The sequence below is a fragment of the Lissotriton vulgaris genome, chromosome 3_1 (assembly GCF_964263255.1).
Source record: "Lissotriton vulgaris chromosome 3_1, aLisVul1.2, whole genome shotgun sequence".
In the NCBI taxonomy this organism is placed as follows: Eukaryota; Metazoa; Chordata; class Amphibia; order Caudata; family Salamandridae; genus Lissotriton; species Lissotriton vulgaris.
Genome location: NC_141689.1, coordinates 361,354,909 through 361,377,771, shown reverse-complemented (window position 1 = coordinate 361,377,771; position 22,863 = coordinate 361,354,909). Strand labels below are relative to the sequence as shown.

Sequence of the window (22,863 nt, the reverse complement as noted above, 5' to 3'; positions counted from 1 at the left end):
CAGGACAGAACTGGTTCTGGTGAGGAAGAGAGATTTTCTTTGAGGTGTACTGACTTAAAAGGCGAAATGTAGAATAAGTATTGTGGCTCTGACCACAGAACTTTGGAACACTTCTGAATCAAGAGGAATCTCTGCCAAGAGCTGAAGAGCTGTGAAGAGGAGTAATGTCTCTTTGCTGTGTGTTGCTTTGTTGGGTTGGCCTGCAGTTGTTGCTTCTGCTGCAGGGGACAAACACTGGACTTTGCAGTGTATCCTGCTTTAGAAGGTTCTCCCAAGAGGTTGATCTAGAGCTTACCTCCTGTTAAGAAGTCTCAGGGCCACAAAGACTTCACCTACAGCATCCTGGAACTCCACTGCTGGGAATACTGGCCTGCCTAGTGGTGCCACATCTACTTCTGGGCCCTTGGAGTTTGTTTTTCTGTTCCTGTTTGTGAAAATCCATGCATCACCCTTACAGTGCCGTTTTCGCACCCCAAGTGCCATGCGGCCGAAAAACACATGCATCTCCGAGTTGCACCTGAAAAGACTGATGCATCGTCTGTTTGTGGCTGAGAACCGTCACAGCCCGAGTCCAGAGCACGAGTTTCTGAATTCCGAGATCTCTGCTCCTTCTCCGACGCAGGCCCACTGTGCACCTGAAAGAATCGACGCATCAACTGTTTGTGGCTGCAGAAATCCACGCATCGCATGAAAGCCACCGCATTGGCTCTCAGCTACTGGATTTCCCATGCTGTCTGGAATTCGAAGCATTGCTTCCTCTTACAGTCCGGAGCCGACGCAACCTTTCTCCTTCGTGCAGTAGAATCAATGCATCACCTCCCCAAGGAATCAGGAATTGACGAATCCCTGTGTTTTCCCTCACCTCGCTCAGCTGCAGCTGCTTAGTTTGGTGAATTTTGACGCATCCTTAAGTACACATACATCCATAGTTGTATGTGTCGCTGGAGAACCTACCTGGCATTTCTCTACTCTGCCCTTGTCGTGAGGGGAACGGCTGCACCGGAGTGTGTCCCGCTAACGCCGTGAGGGGAACGGCTGGACTACATTCCTCAGGTGCCCCGGCGGCGCACACCTGACGCCAGTGAGACCGCTTCCGGAGGCGCTAGAAAAGCAAGGAGCGCTGAGTGCTCTCTCGGGTCACTGGAGAACCTACCTGGCATTTCTCTACTGTGCCCTTGCCGTGAGGGGAACGGCTGCACCGGAGTGTGTCCCGCTAATGCCGTGAGCGGACCGGTTGGACTATATTCCCCAGGTGCCCCGGCGGCGCACACCTGACGCCAGTGAGACCGCGCCCGGAGGCGCTTGAAAAGCAAGGAGCGCCGAAGCGCTCTCTCGGGTCGCTGGAGAACCCACCTGGCATTTCTCTACTCTGCCCTTGCCGTGAGGGGAACGGCTGCACAGGAGTGTGTCCCGCTAACGCTGTGAGGGGAACGGCTGGACTACATTCCCCAGGTGCCCCGGCGGCGCACACCTGACGCCAGTGAGACCGCGCCCAGAGGCGCTTGAAAAGCAAGTAACGCCTCCCGCAACCGCGGGACGCGCGGGACGAAGCCCAGACAAAGGGCGGACAGTCAGACAGAAAGAGACTGGGCTGGGCCAGAAACCCTGAATAATTTTAGCTGGCAATATATGCAGTGAGAATTTATTATTTTCTTTTTAGGTCTCGCGACCTATCAATGCCCGCAAGCGCATTGAGCGGAGCGAGAATTCATGTCCTGAAAATTCTCGTCAAACCAAGGGCTTCGTTCCTGCGGTTTTCTTTAAGTTCACGTGGCCACAGGCACGTGCTTTTGGGCCATAAACTCTGTTCCCCAGCTCCAGCACCTCCCCTCTCTCTCCCCGCAAACACAGCCTTACTTTCATTTCTCCTCCCCCTCCCCAGCCAGCTACCCCCAGGCCGTAGCAGCACTCCTCCCACACCAGCACCTCCCCTCTCTCTCCCCTCAAACACAGCCTTTACTTTCATTTCTCCTCCCCCTCCCCAGCCAGCTTCCCCCAGGCCGTAGCAGCACTCCTCCCACACCAGCTCCTCCCCTCTCTATCCCCGCAAACACAGCCTTTACTTTCATTTCTCCTCCCCCTCCCCAGTCAGCTTCCCCCAGGCCGTAGCAGCACTCCTCCTTTTGCCTTTTCCCATCACCTCACCTATTTTATTTATTTAAAACGCTTCCATTAAACTTCTTTCACATTTTTGTCTTTCCAAAGAATCTTTTGGGTAGCTGGTTGTTATTTTCCTTTTTAGTCTCAGATTCGGTTGTTTCACTGGAGTATTTAATGCTAATATGATTTACCTAAAATGGCGTTGCACACACTTCCTGTGCGTAGGGTTAAATTTAAGACTAGACTGCTACCATAATTCTTCTTACGCCGGCGTCTGACATCATAACTCTTCCCATGTGTATGCGCCACAAGAATGGGGTAATTTTAGCAATCGGATGCCCCTTACAGCTTCGATTTTCTCCTCAGCGCTACTCACATTCCTCTCAGCGCTTACACACTTGCGCCACACGACCCTGGTAAACTGCGCTATATACGTAAAAATTAATACCACACGATTATACCCTATGCACATACCTTTGCTAAACATATGCCTGTACTTTATATGTGCACACGCACACAGATCCTAAAGAACCGTCAAGGTGTGTTGGCGTGCCTGTGTACATATATCACACCTAGTCGCTTGGCTCTCACAAGCTTGGACTGGCAGCAAACTCGGTATATTATTATGTAAATCTGCACAAGGACCTCCTAAGCCATTACTTAGCAGCAGGCTTGGGTATATTTTATGTATCAGTACCCGAGTCTCATGGATCTGCAATACTTTACGTTTACGTTCAGTACATTATATATCCATGGTATATGCCGGCAGAAGGGTCGGTATGTATTTCACATACACATGCTTTAAATCTACTCAAGTCTTTCCCGGGTTCACACTAGCTGCAGTTGTGTATGTCAGATCTTTTTTTAAGTGACCATGGGATCGAGAGCTGCTCCAGAAATAACAGCAGTGCTTGCCGCAGTTGAAAGGAATCCCACAAGACATTCCGCGAAAACAGCACTATGAACAAAAGTTTAACCCTTCAAGGACCAGCTGCCTCGATACATTATGGGTAGAACAAAGCCCTGAACTGAAGAGCTGTGCACACACCATGTGAAACTCGGTGGCAAAAATCGAGGCACCCCCACATACGGGGGCACAGTGGGTAAATTCATCTATTAAAACAGTATTAGCACCAGTATATACACATGCCCCCACCCCATGACAGATACCGAGGCAACACCTACCCCTCAAATACACAAACGTACATGAAAATAACATGAGTGAACCCATGCAGATAAACATGGTACATCTGCCAACCACACCGTGCCGCTCCTTGGTGGTATGCACCGAGGGGTGCCTCTCTGCCAGGTGGAAATATCCCCTACAAGGGGAACAGCAGGACCCCGACAGTCCTCATCCACAAGCGGGCACAAATACTCAGAGGCGCGAATCCCCACCAAACATGGCAAAATGTACACAGTGTGACCAAAGACCTTAGACCCCCTCGCCCCTACTTCCGTGGCAAGGCTGCCCCCCTCCCCATGCCCTCCCGGCGAAACAGGTCTAATTTATAGGTCATTACATGATCAAAGACCCCTGCCTGGGGCGGCAACATCTGACAGAAAGACTCAAAGTGCTGAACGGACCCTGGTAAACACCCAAGAGGAAAGAAACAATCCGGGCATTGTTTTTTTTCCAAAAGGCGGTGCATTTTCATCCTGTTGATCAGCTCTGTGGTCGCCTTAACTCACCACTGCAACTAACAATAGTGCCCTCGTGGCTACGAGCCTGTGTGTTGCCTCTGCCCATTCACGGTCGCAGAGCACATCAGAGGGCTTCGCCCAGCGTGCGCTCTGCGGCTTCTCCTCCCCTAATTAATCATGGCTGGCCGGCCGGCCGTACTTTCAGTTTCCCGGCCGCTCTGCATTATCAGGTACGTGTTGGTGACGCATTATTTTTTCACTTTGTCTCCGTGCGTGCATTTATTTAATGTTATCCAAAATTTGCTGTCGCTTGTGACACTTAGAGCCCGCCCTGTGCTTGCCATTTGCTCAGCATGTGCCTGCTTTACTTCCTCTTCGTGTATTTTTCGTGTCCTTCCCCTACTTTTGCTTTCAGAGTTATTTTTTATTTTACTTGCAGCACTCCACAACAGCGCATATATTGCAGACCTTCTCCTCCCACCTTTTTATCCCACTTCATGTTGTTGCTTGCACCCCCCCTCCTACATTATTGCTTGCACCCTCTACTTCCTCTTTGTTGCTTGTGCTGTCCTTCTCACCAATGCCCCCAACGTTGTTGCTTGGCCTGTCCCTGCTGCTTCTTTTTATTACTTGTACTAACGTTGTTTCTTGCCCCATCCCTTCTGCATTGTTTTTTGCACTATTGTTGTTGCTTGCCCTACCCCTTCGCCTGACCACTCTTTGTTGCTTGTTTTTTTCCTTCCCTCTCACTGGAGTGATGCCAGTGGCAATGGATACAAAAAATTACTCTACAGTTCACAAATGAGCACCGCCGTACCGGAGAAGCCCTTTAAGTTGGCGAAAGGTCTGCAATTGAATACGCTGTGAATCTGGGACCGAGGGCAATATTGCAGCGGGGTGACACAGGCACAACCCTGTGCCTGCGGATCACAAGAGGCCAAGCAGCAGCAGCATTGAGCCCCCTTGTGGCGCGCCTGCTATTTAATCTCAACACGAACAGATTTTCTTTTCTTTTTTTTTATTTCAAATCATTTTTATTTCAAATCAGGAACAAAACAAGTACAAGACAATACAGTACAATAAGGATCAAAGAGGTAAAAAAGGATATTACAATGATTCAACATATTCAAGGCCTGAACAGGCAAAGTAAAAAAAAAGAAGTAAAATGGTGGGTGAATCATTAACTCATAAGTGACGTGGACAAACCGTAAATAAACAAAAAGAGACATCAGCAGTGGTCATGTTGTGACATCAAATCAAACAGACATGAATACAATTCAGTTGCGGGACCATCGCCTTCTGATGGTCCCGCAACAGATTTTCTTTTCTAATTGTAAAAAAACCACAGCAACCAATCCCAGCAGCCTCATAGTAAACCGAGTTTGATTTTCCGCCGGGAAACGCTGAGCTCTCTCAAATTACATTCGACATGGCAGAGGGCAGGTGATTATTTTTTTGGGTTGAATTAGTCTAGAAGACGGGTGCTGCAAACGAGCCCCCACTCCTGCACAGGCAGCACTTAGGTTGCAGTAATCACAACTGGGCCTTGGCTCTGACACGATCATAACGCATTTTAAAGGAACATACTGGCATGGCAGTCCCTGTACAACCTGTTAAACTCGAGTTTAACAACCACCTCGAAACCATTCTGGGATTCCTAGGTGAAAGCAGATTTACTGCACTTCACGAAAAATAAAGCACTGGTCAGGGTGCATCTCCTGAACACTAATCATCACAAGTTAGGAAAGGATGGCTCCTTCTTAGCGCAGACATTAAAGCTCGGGGGATAACTCGCTAACCGGGATAGAGAAGCAACAATCACAGAAAACTCAAAAGAGAAACTAAGACCATCTCTTGTCAAATATTGAACCAAGTCTCCGAAGATAACTGTACATGCTACTTGTGGCCTGATCCCCACGTTCCTCTGCTTTAACCCACAAGTGTACTAAAACACCACTGCACAAAGTATGGAACATAACCAAGAATCAAACTCAACACTAACAGATGTGACTCCTATGTTTACCCATACATACCCTACAGTAGTAGCAACTACTCACCTGGAAGTTTGGAACGCACTGAAAGAGCTTAACAAGAGGTCGGAAGCAATATAAACAAGCACTGGCGTTGACAATAGGTCTCGCAGTAGGAAAGTTGGAGCTATTACAATTGCAAATAACAATGCCTTTTATTTTGGTTTTCATTTTGAAAACATAAAGGGCTTTGTCATTTACAAAACCAATAGCTCCAACTTTCCTACTGCGAGACCTATTGGCAACGCCAGTGCTTGTTTAACTAGTGACTATACCAGTTGGTGGTTTGTTATAATTGGTTTCATTTCTGTGTTAATTCGAAGAAGCTTTTCATCGGTTCTTTTAATTGCGAATTATGTCTAAATTAAAGGCTACACAGGTGGCTCATACCATAGACAATTATTTAGTGAAGGTTGTGAGCAAGATCAATAATGAGAGGCGGCAGTCGCTGGGTTTAGCCAGTCCCCCCCGCCATCCATCATGGAAGCAGTGCTGGTTTCACTGGTATTGGATGAAAGTAGTAGCACTAACAATCCCGAAGCCTCTGCTAAAGATATATCTGGGCAGGACATCCCTAATTTAGTTGACTTGGATGACTCTATTAATACCACAGCACAGCACCCACGTACTCCAGTCCCTAGAGTGGTAAGGGCATTCAGAAAAGTTCAGACTAAACGGGGAGTGTCACGCCCTATAAGGAAAAGAGCAGTTACCCCCCCCTAATACATCGGACAAGGATGATAACAGCATGGTTAAAGAAGATGCTGTTACATTGGATGCCGAACTAATTAAGACTTTAGCGGGTATTATTGACTCTATGATCAAGGGCATTGTTAAACCCCTCATGACTAAAGTTCACCAGCTAACTGCTGAAGTCAATAGATTAGGTGGACTACTTAAAAAGTCTGTAGAAGTAGCAGGTAGTCAAATGACATTACCTTTAAGTAATCGCGATAACGAGGATGTTGCCCCTCAGAGAGATGTAGGCCTAAGTGATAACGGTACAAGTAACCCATCAACTTCCGCGCCTCCAGTCAGTAATGATAGTCAGGCTGTAACAAAAGCCGACGGTAATGAAGACTGGACCGAGGTAAGACATAGGCGCGCTACTAATCTCCCGCCTGATTGTGCTCCATACGTGGTAGTTTTAACCAATGTTCCCCCAGCTGAGAATGGCAAATACTAAGAAACACATGAGACCTTAAAAACTAAAACGGTATCTTGGTTGCACACATACTGTGGTTTCCCAACTGCATTCTCAGACCAAGTCTTGACGACCAGAAGGGTGAACTGGATTGGGAGTTCTAGGAAAGGTCTTAGGGGTGATTGTGTTATAATAAATTTTAAGCACCCACAACATGCAGCCACTGTACTTTTGAGAGCTGCATCCCTACCGATAACTGATGGTAATGTGTGTGCCCGCTCACTTGGGTTCTTCTATAGTCCTCCTGGTATTTTCCCCCGTGATGGTAGAAGAGGTAAACCCTGGCCAGTTATCCAGAGGCCACACCCTGATCTCGTGATGCAAAACCGATACCAGATTCTAAATTCCATGGATGCCAATGATTGACCCGAGCAGATAGGGAAATCTCGGCCTCAGGAGTCTATTAGTCCTCTAGTGGCGGTTTGTGAGGGCAATAGTGTGGCTCCAGAGTCTATAAATAGTACAGATATGGATCAGGGGCTGGGTGAAAGTGCCCTATTTAAATGTGGGGACCTAAGTAAAACAATTCAGAATGAGAGTGGGGGGAGAAATAATAGTCTGGTGCATGACAGTGATAGTGCTAGGGAAAAAGGCACAACAATTATCTGCTGGAACGTGGCGGGGCTGAAATCAAAGGAGAGGGACACTGGTTGGACAGAATTTATCAATGCCCATGATATCTTATGTTTTCAGGAAACGTGGAGTACGAGTGAAGTTAACTATGATGGATTTGTTTCCTATAATTTATTAGCGATGGGTGGGGGACCCGGTAGACCTACAGGTGGGTCTCCTCACGCTTGTAACCATTTCACGTCCTATTTTGGTTAACCGGTATATACCTGTAAGTGATCTTGTGCAGATCCTTTGGCTAATAGAGGGCAAAGAGCGTAATATCTTGTTGATCAATTACTACAACAATATTTTCGATGGTACTAGGGCTAAATTACGAATAGATTTGGCCGCCGCTATTGCTAACTTGTGCCAGGAAGCAAATGCTGTATTCGATTTTATCTGGGTGGGGGATTTTAATATTGCATTGTGCGAGATGTCAGCACAGAAGGTTTGTGGGGTTACCAATAATGCGGGGTGTGATATTTTGCATTTTGGACACAGTGGGTATGGCGAAGCATTGCATAAGCTCATGGGTTGTTATGATTTGGAAATAGTGGAGTGCTGTAAAGATGTTGATGGATTGCCCATCCCTACCTTTAAAAATTGGCATGCCACTTCTGTCATCGACCAGGTGATTGTGTCGTCGAACATTATCCCTTACTGTGCCCCCCATGAATTGAAGTCACTACATTAAGTGATCACAATCAAATTATTTTGAATACCAGCCTCTGGGTAGGTAGCTCGACTGTTGTAGGTAATATAATTACAAATGTGGAACCACACAGGACCAATGGGGTTAGGCTAAGATGGGTAGGAGAAAAGGCTAATGAACTATCCAGTTCCATAATTAAGGAGAGCCTGTTGAACATTATTTTTATTTTAGAAAATAGATTTGATCCTGAAATTTTTTTATTACTTTTTAATGTAATTAATAAAGCGATTGATGTCAAATTTACGGGACGTAACAGTAGGCAATGTAGGAGTGGACAGGGTTGGTTCAACCATCAATGCACTGGCACATTAACTAAACTCAAGCAGGCATTAGCAGACAAGCCCAGGGACAAAAATGTAGTAATTAATCTGAGAATGGAGTATAAACGTGTGCTCAAACAGAGGAAGTGCGAACTACAGCAACTGGCTTGGGACTCTCTTAACCAAGCGGCAGAACTCTCAAACTGCACCCTATTTTGGATCACTGTTAATTCCCCCTTCCTAAAAGAAGAAAAAACACCAGAGTTGATATCTAATGTATCGAGTGAAGGGTGGATTGCCCATTTCTCTTATATTTTTAATTCCAATAGAACTTTAGAGACTTGTCCAAATCAGTGGGCGGTCTTGCCGCTTGATATTTCTGTTCAGGAGGTTGAATGCGGAATACATAATAGTAAAGGCGGGAAAGCCCAGGGCCCTGATGGGGTACCTATAGATGTTTATAAGGCAGCACCAGAAGTGTGGGGACCTCTTCTTACAACTGTTTTTAATGCAGCTGTGTGCACCGATCCCCCTGCAACCTGGGGCGAATCGATTATAGTACCAATTTATAAATAGGGTATGAGGTCTGACGCAAAAAACTACTGCCCAATCTCTCTCCTTGACTCATCAGTCAACGTGATGAGTAGAGTTATGCTTGTGAGACTGGAGGATTGGGCTGAGCAGAATGGTATACTGGCTGATAGTCAGTTTGGTTTTAGAAGAGGCCGGGGTACCTCGATCAATGTATTATTCTTGATCTATTGATCGGGAAGTACACTGAAGCTAAACCAGGTTCAATGTACCTCTGCTTTGCAGACCTGAGCAGTGCTTTCGATATGGTAGACCATGCACTATTGTGGCCAACGCTGTTGAAGCTAGGCGCACCCGAAGGTATAATCTTCTTCCTGGCCAGGTTATATGAGAACTTGAAAACTAGTGTGCGCTTTGGTACTAAGGAGAATGCACCCACAAATTTAGTGTCAGAAGAGGAATTAGGCAGGGCTGTGTTTTGGCTCCCTTCCTATTTATTTTATTTATTAATGAAATTGATGTCATTTTAAAAAAAGTTAATGCTGATGCCCCTCAGATCAATGGTGTACCAGTACCGTTGTTATTATACGCCGATGACGCTGTTTTACTTTCTAGGACCCCGGTGGGACTACAGCGACTAATGGACAGTTTTTCCTCTTTTATTAAAGATAGAAAATTGGTAATCAATAAAGGGAAAACTTACACCATGACCTGTGGAGCTAAAGCTAGAGTTTTAAATATTTTTTTTGTAGATAGTGAGAAGGTGCAACATGTGGAAAAATGTTGTTACCTAGGTATTACTTTTTTTAATAATAGGAAATGGAAAAATGAATTTACTAATATCCGGAATAAAATGGCAAAAAATGCCCATGGCATTTACAGATTTGCTGCTAAGGTAGGGGATCGTCGCTCCAGGGATATGCTCAAGATTTACCAGGCTAGATGTGCTACTATAGCACTGTATGGGGCAGGAGTGTGGGGCCACGGCTGTGTTTCAGAACTACAGCTGGAGGAAAATTTATTTTTTAAAAGGCTCCTTTGTTTGCCCATGTCAGCTTCGACTGAACTAATTCATCGAGAGCTAGCAGTCAACCACTTAGCTAATCTATTATGCCTTAGGCCTTTGATGACTTGGCGGTCTATTTGGTTAGAGGATGATAAGCAATTTAATAGATCTATCATTGAGGATTGTCTATGCCTGGACAAATACCAAAATATTCCCTGGTTAAAATATGTTGTTGCTTAATTTTCAGCTATTTTTAATCTCAATCTTTTAGCTGATCCCGGTGCAGCATCTATGATCTCCAAATCCGAAATGAAAAATACTTTTTTGACATTTATGGGGAGAAAGCGGGCAACTGCAGCTGGATCTCTGTCAACTGTTATTTTCTATAATAGGTATATTACAGTGGAAAGTTTCCCTTCGTATTTAACCATGGTAACTAGGAACTCTCACAAATTTGTACTAACCAGGCGTGGATTCGGAATGGCCCACTATTTGGTAGCCCATCCTAATATCAAGAATCATCCGACTGGGCCTTGTAGGTGTGATGATGTATCCACCCAGAGCACTGTACACTTTCTGTTGTTTTGTAAACTGTGCACGCACTTTCGTATTGCTTTTCTAAAACCTATATTTGTTAAATACGGAGTACGTACAGTTACACATGCTATGATTTATGATTTTAAACTTGGAATCAGCAGACATCTGTTTTTATACTGCGACGTTGTTAAATCAGTGCATCAACGCTAGGAAAAGCATGATTTTTTAACTGAAATAATGATCAATTGGTTAGATATGTCTTTCTTTTTATTGTAAATAACTATCAGATTTGATATGATATGAAATATGTATTTATAGTTTTATCACTTTTTAACATGTTGTACCCTGTTTGTGCTTTTATGGTCATCTATTTGAACCGAATAAAGCTTCATGAAATGAAATAAAGGCCGCGCTCTAGTTGGCTGAAGCCTTTACGTTCCAACCTTGGCACTAGATCCTGTATGGCGGCTATGCGTATCCTGACAACGAATACGCGCACAGATATTGTTATTGCTGTAGCGAAATTTTTGAGTTGGTCCTGGGCTCTGAGGAGGAAAAGATTGGTGGTTGTTGAGGAATCAAATTTAGCGCCGGAGTGTCCTAATCCAAATTGGCTCCCCACCAGAGATTGAATGTAGGAAATACTATAGCTGATAAACTCTATTTTAACTATTGTTGTTTAGTTAGGATTTAGATATAATGGGTTTCATTCTGTATTAAATGTATGCTTTTAGGGTTTTAACTGTTTTTTTACGACAATTTTATGTATGTATTGTGTCTTTTATGATTGCAAACTATTGAATAAAGACTAACTGAACTAAACTGAAAACCTTTAAAAAGTAATATTTTGAGTTGTGTATGTTGGATTTTTGTTGTTTCAGTCTTCATTGGTTGAGATAAACTGGTGTGGTGTCCATTTATAGTGTTTTCACTGTGTTACTGTGGTTTGGGTAACAATGTTCTACACATAGCCTCTGAGATAAGTCTGTCGGCTCTTGCCAAGCTATCAAGGGGGTGAGCAGGGGTTATCTAGGTGTGTAACTCCCTTATCCTAACTAGAAGGAAGGGTTCTAACTTGGGCAGGGTGAAAACCTCTGCTAACTAGAGACCCCCATTGCTAACACCACATGTATGCAATTGACATTTACACGCTGTCTGTGCAAGATGTATTGCACTCCAATTTTATTTTGTTTATAAGATTCCTACGTTTAAAAAGCACAACTGATAGAACAAAACGTTCACTATTTGGTATGCAGGAGACGCTTTACCAGCAAGCAGAGCTGACAACCTGCACTGATAGCGTGTGCCAATCTGTCCAAACTTTGAAGGTGAAATTTGATACATTAACACCCCCCGCACCCCTAACTGGCTAACGCTGTGAGAATGATTTGGGGACAGCATCTTGTTAGTTGTAAATTATTCAAACACAAAATGCAAAGCTACACAATGATCTAGCCCTGAATGATAATTTTGCAGTCATTGGCAACATCCTGAGAATTAATGAAATAGTAAAGGAATCTTCCAAAATTAACTCAAAGGTTTCTAATTTCAGAGGCCTTGCTACCTCTGTGTTTGATTTTCTTTCATGTCTGATGACACAGAACCTGATCTCTGACAAATTACTGGAACTGCAGGTTTATTTAATACTCTAATATTGCTTTACTTGATTTAGATTGTATTATCATGATATTTTGCACTGTATGTCATATATATCTCTGTTAACGGTTCTTTTACCCATTTGGGTCTAGTCTATGATGTAATAACACTACATTTTAACAAAATTAATAATTTTGCTCAGACTAGTCCACAAATACAAAATTGCCATTTTGCCTTTGTTACATAAAGAAAATTGGAATAAGTCAAACTTATCATTCAGTGTCCTGAAATGTCTGTGTTTTACCCACTGTACAGTATTGCTAAAGAAAGCTTATTTTTGGAAGCTACCTATTGTGATTAGGGGATTATGACCGGTTGGGGTGGTGAATTGGGATTATATGGGATAGTCTGTTTCAACGTCCCTGTTTTTCCGTAGAGAACACTTAGGTAAACTGCAGCAAGTCACTATTTTTGGGATGGTTATTTTTCCCCGCCTGTCTTCAAAAAGCATATAAATACTGTAGTATGGCATGTGTTAGGGTTAGCTGTATTTGTATACCTTCCGTTCGAAGTAGGGTGGAGGCATACAAATGCTGATGTATGTGATGGTTGTATTTCTGTGTCTCCCCTGTAGAAAGAGGAAAAAGATAAACCGTAGACGTCCATGTTCACATCTGAGTCATGGTCTGCCCAAAAAAGCAATACATTTTTCCATAGAAAGCATGGAAGAGTATTTGTATTTGTATTTGTATTTTCGACTTGTAGAGCGCCTTATCACCCGGGGTCTCTAAGCGCTTGACAGGCGAGTGAGTACTGGCAGGGGGGAAAGCAGTAGCAAGAATAAAAGGTACATTTGGTAATGGAGAAACTGGTAGTAGTTCTAAATAAGAGAAAAAGTTACCACCCCAGGACAGGAGTTTGTAGGTGTATGTCCCTCTGTGAAATGTCCAAAAATCTTCCTGCTCTGGAACTTTTGTGGGCAATTTCGGAGCCTCCCTTACACTTTCCCGGGGAAGCATAGGAGTATGAATTCTCTCGGGGTACTGTATGTGCCCATTCCCTTTTGAAGGAAAGCAGAGAACTGTAGAGTAATTTTTGATCTCCTCCAAGTGGAAAAGGTAAATGTAAACCTTTGTGTACACGGTTTGTGCATGTGTGACAAGCCAGTGAGTAGAAAGAGTAAACTTGTTTAGATGGTTCTTCTATACGGAGCAGTGGCTATGGAGCATAGACAGGAATGGGGGACCACTTCAATGTGCACAACCAGCATGCCAAGCCCAGTGAAGTAGTGTTTCTTTTTAATGCACTGGCATTTCCATGGCGACTTGCAGTAACATTGCCTGTTCTTTTATGTAGGATGGCTTCTTTTGGTTGGAAGAGGAAGATTGGTGAGAAAGTCTCAAAGACCACATCCAAGCAGTTCGAAGCGGAAGCGGCAGAAGAAAGTGGCATGGTTCGATCTGAGAACATGGATTGGCTCAATGCAATAAAACGGAAAAAGGAGATCCTCGAAGAAGACAACATGGTCAAAAGTAAACGACTGAAGGATGAAGGAGTACTAATGGCTGAAAACGAGAGGTATGTTTAAATAAATTATTCTAAGTCTACCCAAACCTGTTATGAAAGGACAAAGGAATATCCGAAATAAACAAAATGCAGGCAGTCGGGGACTGACCCTGAAAGTTTGTCATGCAGCACAGTATCCACTGCAGATGACCGTCAACGTTAGGAGAAGAGCTTGTGGGTGCAACACAGTAGGCAAGTGATGTCTTCTCAGACAATCATGAAAATACGATCGTGCACAGCTTAGTGGTTAAATCACACTACAGCTTGTATTTCGTGCTTCAGGAAATCACTCCCCGCTCGGGAGAGTATTGAATCAATATATAGGTAGCACCTATTCAGACATTTGGCGCCGAAATGCATTGGTAATGGATAAATGCTTCAATGTTATTGATTATGCATGACACAATATCTATAACGTACATGGATTGAAGATTCATGAATCATTGATATTCTCTGTATGGATTTGTGTTTGTGAAATTAAAAGAAATCTACATCTCTACATTCAGTTTTGAAGAACTTCTTGATTGAACTGAGCTGTGAACCACTGCACCTTGAATTCTGTGCCCAGAAAGACACCTACACGCCTGTATAGGTGCTACCTATAGTTTGTCTTCTCAGACAAGTCATACACACGTCACTAGAACCTTTCTAGGACAGATCCTCCTCTGTCTTGGCATCCCTCTAGTGGACTGTCCTGAATTACTCCTCATCACTGCTGACGAGGCCTACAAAATTTTGCGCCATACTCAGAATAACGCTTAACCACAAGTACTAGTTACTCAACTACAACACTTCCATTTTGAATCCTGGTTTATCTTATTCCTTTGCACTCCTGGAATCCCTTGGCCTCTTCCACTACAGCAAAGGTCTTCAAACTGTAGGGCGCAACCCCCTGGGGGTTCGTGGCTGTGTTTCCAGGGGGGCACAAATGCCCCTGGAAACACCTGAAACTGCAGATGGCCTGGCGATGCGATCTTTTGTTTGTTGCGTTTCCAGGCAGTCGTCATTTACAATGGCCGGAGTGCATATACATGTATGGGAACTGTGGTCCTGAGTGCCGTGGGGGAAAGGGTCATTCAAGTACGGACTGGGAAACCAAATGCGACCCAAGCAAAACATCTGAACCCAGTGCCACTCCCTTCCTGGCTTTACTATCTCTCCATTCTCTCTACCCTCTGCTTTCTCTTTGATCTTTTTCTCTTCACCTCCTTTCTTCTGCTCTCATTTTCTCTTTCTCTTGAAGCCCCCTTCTGCTGCAGTTAACCTCGAGGAAATCGGGGAAAGTGCACATGCACCCCAGCAGCACTGGGCTTTTAAAAGCAGCTGATGGAATAAAAAGCCAATCTGGCCTTGGGGTCATTGAGTAAGGTCTTAGCGTCAAATCAAAGCTGAACATAGCTAAATATTCTGTAAATATTTTGTTGTTCTTTTACTTTCAGGTTTCTGCCTATAAAATAACTCAAATTTAAATGAAAAAATGAATGCAAGTTAAAATAATCGAACCTGAATTGGTTAATATAATCACTGCAGAAGTCTGTGTGTGTGCCCAGAGAATCACATAATTGAATCCAGGTTGATGCAATGAGGAAAAAAAACTTATGTATTGAGTGCTACGAGGTTCCACCCTCTGACAGAAAGTACTGTGTACATGTAAGTCGTCCTTTTTAAACGGTATCACACACAGTATAAGGTAGACTGTCACACAATGATTTAGTACTTAAGCGGAAACGATTGCTTTTAAAGCATATCTTTTAGCGATAGGTATTCAGACTGCATTTTGTGCAAACATTTTTATTAAGTGCCCATTAAAATAATGAATTTCAGACCTCAGATTACCTCTCAAGAAGAATAAATCTTTGTTACCATGAAGTTTCAATGAGTTCCTAAATTAAAGTATGTACAGGCTCCCAAATAGTGTTTGCAGTTGGTAAATTAACCAATTGTACATATTGACGTGTCTTCCAGGTAGCAGGCACTCTGGTGAGAAGGTTGCGTCTTTACTTCTCTGTCATTGTATCAGCTTCATAGCACAGGAGACACAACGCCCTCTTTGTTTTCAGCCAGAAGTGCCTCAAGGTCTCCATTAACAGACCAGATGTGGTTGTTTTTACCAAAAACGTAGTGTCTGTTTTTGTAAAATTATATAGCATGGTGTGTCCCAATAGATCCCACCCACTTTATCCTTACATTGTATGCATCTGTCCTTACACCCGAGTCGACGTTGTGGCAGGAGTAGGGCAATAGGATTGCATTCAGATGCAGAGCCCTGATAATCTGCACCACTGGGACTCAAAGTAATGGTCCAGGAGAAAGAGGAAAGGAGAGAGATGCATGGACAGCATCTAAGAGACGGTCCAGAGGAAGGGGGTACAATGTGGGAACTCATTTCTTCGTCATTTACTATTGCCATTAGTGCAGCAGGTGCAGTTGTACTGGTGCCAGGAGTGGGAGGGGCCACTGCACCCCCCATGTATGGCCGTTTTACTACCAAGAAGGGAAATGGGGACCCATGTTTTGTTAGCATTCGGTTCCAGGTCACCATTGCTGTGCACAGAATAAGGCCCGGGCAACAGGGGCGAGGTGTGGGGCTTTCATTCCTTTTTTTTTTTTTTTTTACAAAAAGGAGCTGGCAGCCTGCTTTTGGCCAGTGGAGTGGGCTGACGAGACAGGGCCTGTAGGTATCATTTGTGCTGAAGGGGCAGTGGGTTTTAGTTGGCCAATCGCATCACTGGGCCAACTAAACACTACAAAGGGGTGTGAGGGGCTAGCTAAACCCCAATTATTTCTGGTTTACTATCCTTTTTTGCTTGCATTAGATACCAGATGACCCTTGTTGTGCCAGTGTTGCTTTGGGTCTCAGGGCAATGACCCAAGGGAGGGAAACAATGCAGTAGAGGAGACACCTTAGCTTGGATTCAAAGATGGTGAGAGGCCGGTGGGGCAAGATTGGGACATATGTGTTAACTAAGGGCAGAGACAGGTCACTTTGACAGTTAGTAGCTATCATTATTGAAGCAGGTGCAGCGGCAATGGGGCATTGGGGCAAGAGTCACAGTTGTGACTCTTACTTTACAAAAGGTGCGCGTGTGCTCATTTTCCCTGCTAACATTAAGGCCGAGTGCACCCTTGCTGCATGGTGTTTTTTTCTGAAAGGGACAGAGTTTCAAGATTAGAGTGATCCCAAGCATGGCGGGGAAGGAGTGGAAGAGGCACAGGAATCAGACTACTCCTCAGGATCACAGCTAACATTAGTGCACCAGGTGGAGTTGTATTGGGACCCAGAAGGCTGAAGGGCTCATGTCACCCCAGTGATGGGGAACAGTGTTTCTTGGTCAGTTCCTGGTTTTGTTTGAAAGATTTGTCTCTTTACTAAATCTCATATTTAATATGGACTATGAGCAATATAAATAATGTACAGCTGAAATGATCTCACAAGCCCCAACCCCTGTGCTCAGCCCAGCAGCCTCCGCTCCCCCAGTCCTTACCATAAAGTTTTGGAGGTGAGGTCTAATATCAAAACATTTTGGTTAGGGCGAGCTCAGAGCAAAAAGTTTGAAGACCTCTGCAGTACAGTGTTACACCATTATTATTATATGTGGAAACTGTGTTTCATAATTATATTCTGTGCTTTTCGAATACTGAAAGTAACTGCTAATATTTTACTTCTGTGTTGTAGCAACGTTGCTGTAAATCAATGTTGCTTGTTCCAAGCGATATGTGTTCCTTCAGTGTTGCAATATGTCCTTTCTGCCTCCTCCTCAGAGATTGTCTCTTGGTGCTGTTAATTACGCCTCATCCCATCCACCAACGGTATCGTCCATACGCTTTTTAAATGCTGCGATTTTAGGAACCATCATTTTTTTCTTTAGAGTTAAGTCCAATGTCCTTGTTTTACAATGTAATGATGTGATTTGTTGAGCATGATATGCTCATGGTAAAGTGATACTGCTGAAGTTTCACTACAGTCAGGGTCTTGACGCATTGTATTCGATGCCATTTGACTGACTGGTCTTTGGCTGCTGACTGGTCTTTGGCTGCTGACTGGTCTTTGGCTGCTGACTGGTCTTTGGCTGCTGACTGGTCTTTGGCTTACTGACAGTTCTTTGGCTTACTGACAGTTATTTGGCTTACTGACAGGTCTTTGGCTACGGACTGGGCTTTGGCTTCGGACTGGGCTTTGGCTTCGGACTGGGCTTTGGCTACGGACTGGGCTTTGGCTACGGACTGGGCTTTGGCTGCTGACTGGGCTTTGGCTACAGACAGGTCTTTGGCTTACTGACAGGTCTTTGGCTTACTGACAGGTCTTTGGCTTACTGACAGGTCTTTGGCTTCGGACTGGGCTTTGGCTACTGACTGGGCTTTGGCTACGGACTGGGCTTTAGCTACGGACTGGGCTTTGGCTACGGACTGGGCTTTGGCTACGGACTGGGCTTTGGCTACGGACTGGGCTTTGGCTACGGACTGGGCTTTGGCTACGGACTGGGCTTTGGCTACGGACTGGGCTTTGGCTACGGACTGGGCTTCGGCTTCTGACAGGTATTTGGCTTACTGACTGGGCTTTGGCTTACTGACTGGGCTTTGGCTTACTGACTGGGCTTTGGCTTACTGACTGGTCTTTGGCTATGGACTGGGCTTTGGCTACTGATAGGTCTTTGGCTAACGACAGATCTTTGGCTACTGACAGATCTTTGGCTACTGACAGGTCTTTGGCTACTGACAGGTCTTTGGCTTACTGACTGGGCTTTGGCTTACTGACTGGGCTTTGGCTTACTGACTGGGCTTTGGCTTACTGACTGGGCTTTGGCTTACTGACAGGTCTTTGGCTTACAGACTGGGCTTTGGCTTACAGACTGGGCTTTGGCTTACTGACTGGGCTTTGGCTTACTGACTGGGCTTTGGCTTACTGACTGGGCTTTGGCTTACTGACTGGGCCTTGGATTACAGACTGCTCTTTGGCTTACTGACTGCTCTTTGGCTTACTGACTGGGCTTTGGCTTACTGACTGGGCTTTGGCTTACCGACTGGGCTTTGGCTTACTGACTGGGCTTTGGCTTACTGACTGGGCTTTGGCTACTGATAGGTCTTTGGCTAATGACAGATCTTTGGCTACTGACAGATCTTTGGCTTACTGACTGGGCTTTGGCTACTGGGGTGCTTCCTGATCGTTGCGGACTCCCGGCGTTATGCACGGATAGACTTTCCCGTTATAAAGATAAACTCATATGACCAATAAAGAATATCGGAAGGCTATCTGTCGCATTTTAAGAAAAGACAATAGAATCGTGCACGACTGAATAGATACCAGAGGACCTCAACAAAATGATGGCCTCCTCCTGAAGGGAGATATTACCCTGAAAACACTATTTCCTTTATAAGGATGTGATTGCTGATTTATCTCAAAACCTCCCTTTTTTATACCAATACAATTGAGACCATCTAATTGGAACGTCAGAAAAATAAAGGACCGACTCGATGAGTCCAAAATACTTCCCGTTTTTGGATTGGATAAAATAAAAGGCACCACACAAGTGCGGAATTCTCTTTCCACCCTATGGCACAGAACAGACCAGATAATAACCATTCAAGATTTTAAATATAAATACCTTAATAATTTACGTTGTATTATGTCAAGTTTTGTTTTTTTGTCAATGACAGTCACCTGACGAAGGCTACTGGCCGAAACGCGCGTAGTTGCTATATTCCACCGCTTTGCCTACTTCACTGCTACATCGACCGGAGATTTTGTGTTTGGTTTTTTATAGTGTATTTTTGTATTGATTATTGTATATATATATATTTATATATGGAATGTATGTATGTTGATCAATGAATTATTTAAGAGATGCAATATATTTATAAAAAGAAAACAGGAAATATCTAAAATAAAAATAAAAATAATTTAATCAAACAAAAAATCTTTTCTATAATCATTTGATGTCACTATTAGGAAGGGTCACTTTGATTGTTACTCAATATATAGGCAGTTTATAACTTCAAGTTCTGCTAGTGGGAGTGTTGTGTCACTCTCTTGTTTTCATAAATGTTTATAGTTCCCTACAACTAGCAAACGTAGTTTAAGTAGGGGTCCCCTGTTTTTCAAAATAAGGTCTTTGGCTACTGACAGGTCTTTGGCTTACTGACTGGGCTTTGGCTTACTGACTGGGCTTTGGCTACGGACTGGTCTTTGGCTACGAACTGGTCTTTGACTTACTGACAGGTCTTTGACTTACTGACAGGTCTTTGGCTTACTGACAGGTCTTTGGCTTACTGACAGGTCTTTGGCTGCTGACTGGGCTTTGGCTGCTGACTGGGCTTTGGCTGCTGACTGGGCTTTGGCTGCTGACTGGGCTTTGGCTGCTGACTGGGCTTTGGCTGCTGACTGGGCTTTGGCTGCTGACTGGGCTTTGGCTGCTGACTAGGCTTTGGCTGCTGACTGGGCTTTGGCTGCTGACTGGGCTTTGGCTGCTGACTGGGCTTTGGCTGCTGACTGGGCTTTGGCTGCTGACTGGGCTTTGGCTGCTGACTGGGCTTCGGCTGCTGACTGGGCTTCGGCTGCCGACTGGGCTTAGGCTTACTGACAGGACTTTTGCTTACAGACTGGGCTTTGGCTCCTTGCAGGGCTTCGAAAGTATTGCCAGTGCTCAGCCCAAGCAAGATTAACACCGAGACAGGTCCTTACTTGGCTCTGCCACTTTACCTGTTGAAATGCATTCTCGTTTAGTAGTGAGCCCTGTGTCCTTGTGCTGCTGAAAGGCCCCACACAGGCAGGGCCGTGACCTGAGCTATGTGTGTGCCCACCCACTGCTAGGCACATTGCCCTAGCTCAGTCAGAAGGGCAGCACTGCGCCTACGGGGCAGACCAGAAATCAATGTTAAATGTTCCACTTGTCTCCCTGTTTAGAAACTGGATATTTAATGATTCAAATAATGATTACGCTGTCGTCCTGCATTTAATGTATGTCTTAATAAGAGGTATTTTCTCTTATTAGGTGCACATGATGCACCTCATGGAACTGATCTTAAGTTCCCTGCGGATGGGAGTTCAGTGTTGAGACGTGCAGGCCTCTATCGAGGACACGCCTCTTGCAGTCCTAGTTGGTGCCCCTTTACCACCCGGGTGCTTCCGGGGACTTGTAGGCTTGGTTTACTTTATTGGACCATCACACCTGAAAGTCCACAACTGTTAGAGTTGTGTCTTTGTGATATGGATACATGAGGCAAATGTATATGGTAATGGGTAAACCTGCTGTGCACATACTGCAGCACTGACCCTCTGCATGCATCTGCGGTCCGTGTGCTGCGACACTTTAACAGCACACATCCATCTGCATTACCATGGAGAAAGAAAAGTCCATAGACAGGTGATAAGCCTGTCCTACGTCATCATTATTCATAACAAAAAAGAAACTGGAGGCCCTCACCAGTTTTCCTGTGCAAAGGGGCATAGCTTGCCAGTTCGCTCTCGTCTGCGTATTCTGTGGCCAGGCCAGGACTGCTTTTCCTATATTTTGCCCATTCTTGATGGCGCAGATAGGCTAGAAACCAAATGGAATGCTTCCCCGAGGATTGCCTATGCCTTAGTAAGTGCTGAGAAAAGCACATCCTCGTACCTTGTAATTCATATGGAATAAAAAATCTGCACTGATCCCTCATACTTCCAGAATGTTAGAATGCTCGCCTATAGTCTGGCTTTAATAAGCTACACCAAAATCTCTGGATTTTGTAGGAGCGCAGCTTTCACAGGCACCAGACGGAGCATATGAACAGGCCTTTTATTCCTCCGCGCTGTCCCTGACCGGCTGCTTCCGTCGGAGGCCGGTTTTGAAAGCCCAGGGTCGCTCCTGGTGCCTCTTACACTTTACGCAACTCCCCCATCCAGCAGGTACAGAAAGGCTTCAAGAAAGAGGGGTAGGGATGGGGGATGTAGAGAGAAAGGAGAAGAGAGGAAGGAGAGAGGCAGAGGGGGAGAATGGATGAATAGGAAGAAAGAGCAAGGAGACGAACAGAGCGGGGTAGGTACGAGCATTTTTGCCAGGGTTGCGTTGGGTAACCCAGTCTGATGCTCATGTGGCCTGGCTGATGCTCATGTCGCCAGTAGATGGCAGTAGCACTCTTCAAACCACATCTGCACGTCGACGCATATTTTGAAAGGCTGCAAGTTGTTCTTTTTTTCTAGAGAAATGAAAAGTGCAGGCAGGCATCGCTACAAGTTCATCTACCCATTTGTCCACATTACAGTGCACCGAAATTTGCATAAAAAATGAATGCCTTTTTTTTAAACTTTCCTCATGATGCTACCCACGCCGTTCCAGGTAGAAGTCATTTATGGAAGTCTGTTAAACAGAGGAGCCAGCTTCCAAATGTTCCGGAGCAGAGGAGGTGGGGGTTGGGGTTATAAGTGGCGGGTTATGTCAGGATTGGCGGCGACTGAACTTGAAAGCATGACCTTGGACTTGCTTGGCATCACCGGAAGTGAAGTAGTGGAGGTTAGTGGATGCGAGAGGGAGTTAGAGGAGGCACTTGTTGGGGGTGGAAGGCTGAAGAAGGGCACTATAAGATGGGTATGAAAGGGGACACTGTCACAGAAGTAAAGATTGGAGGTGGCCGGTGCCGACTGAGGCCCGTGGTACGCGCCTCGAAATACAGCGAGTGGGAGAGAGAGTCTGGGAGGCCCCTGCGGGGAATGAGATTTTGATATCAATTTATGGTTATGATAAATTTAATAAAGAATCCCATTCATCTGTTTTGGACCGCTCGTATCTGTCATTGAGGAAAGGACCACCCCCGCCTTGGTTAGGCAAACCCCATTAACTGACGCCACTCTGAAGAACCACTTACAACTAATAAAGTTTTAAGAGTTTATATAAAGATTAATTTGGATGCGATACAATCCACTCAGGATAAAATTTCAAAGTATACAAAATATAAAATCAGTTTCAATATCAGCCTCTTAAGCTTCGGTGTGAAGTGGTTCCTTCTGCGTCATCTGCAGTAAGATAAAAACATCATCAAGTTAATCTGTCCCTACTCTATGCTATGTGTCAACCCTACTTCGCAAGTTTCTT

General features: G+C 44.7%; 1 protein-coding gene across 1 annotated transcript in view; it reads left to right on the top strand.

The window, feature by feature from the left end:
* Positions 1–22,863, top strand: part of TTC33 (tetratricopeptide repeat domain 33) — a 678,801-nt gene that overhangs the window by 80,869 nt on the left and 575,069 nt on the right. The window contains exon 2 of the mRNA XM_086960577.1: positions 13,589–13,810. Within this exon, the coding sequence (XP_086816703.1) occupies positions 13,590–13,810 (221 nt within the window). The 5' untranslated portion in view covers position 13,589. The remainder of the gene's footprint in view (positions 1–13,588; positions 13,811–22,863) is intronic.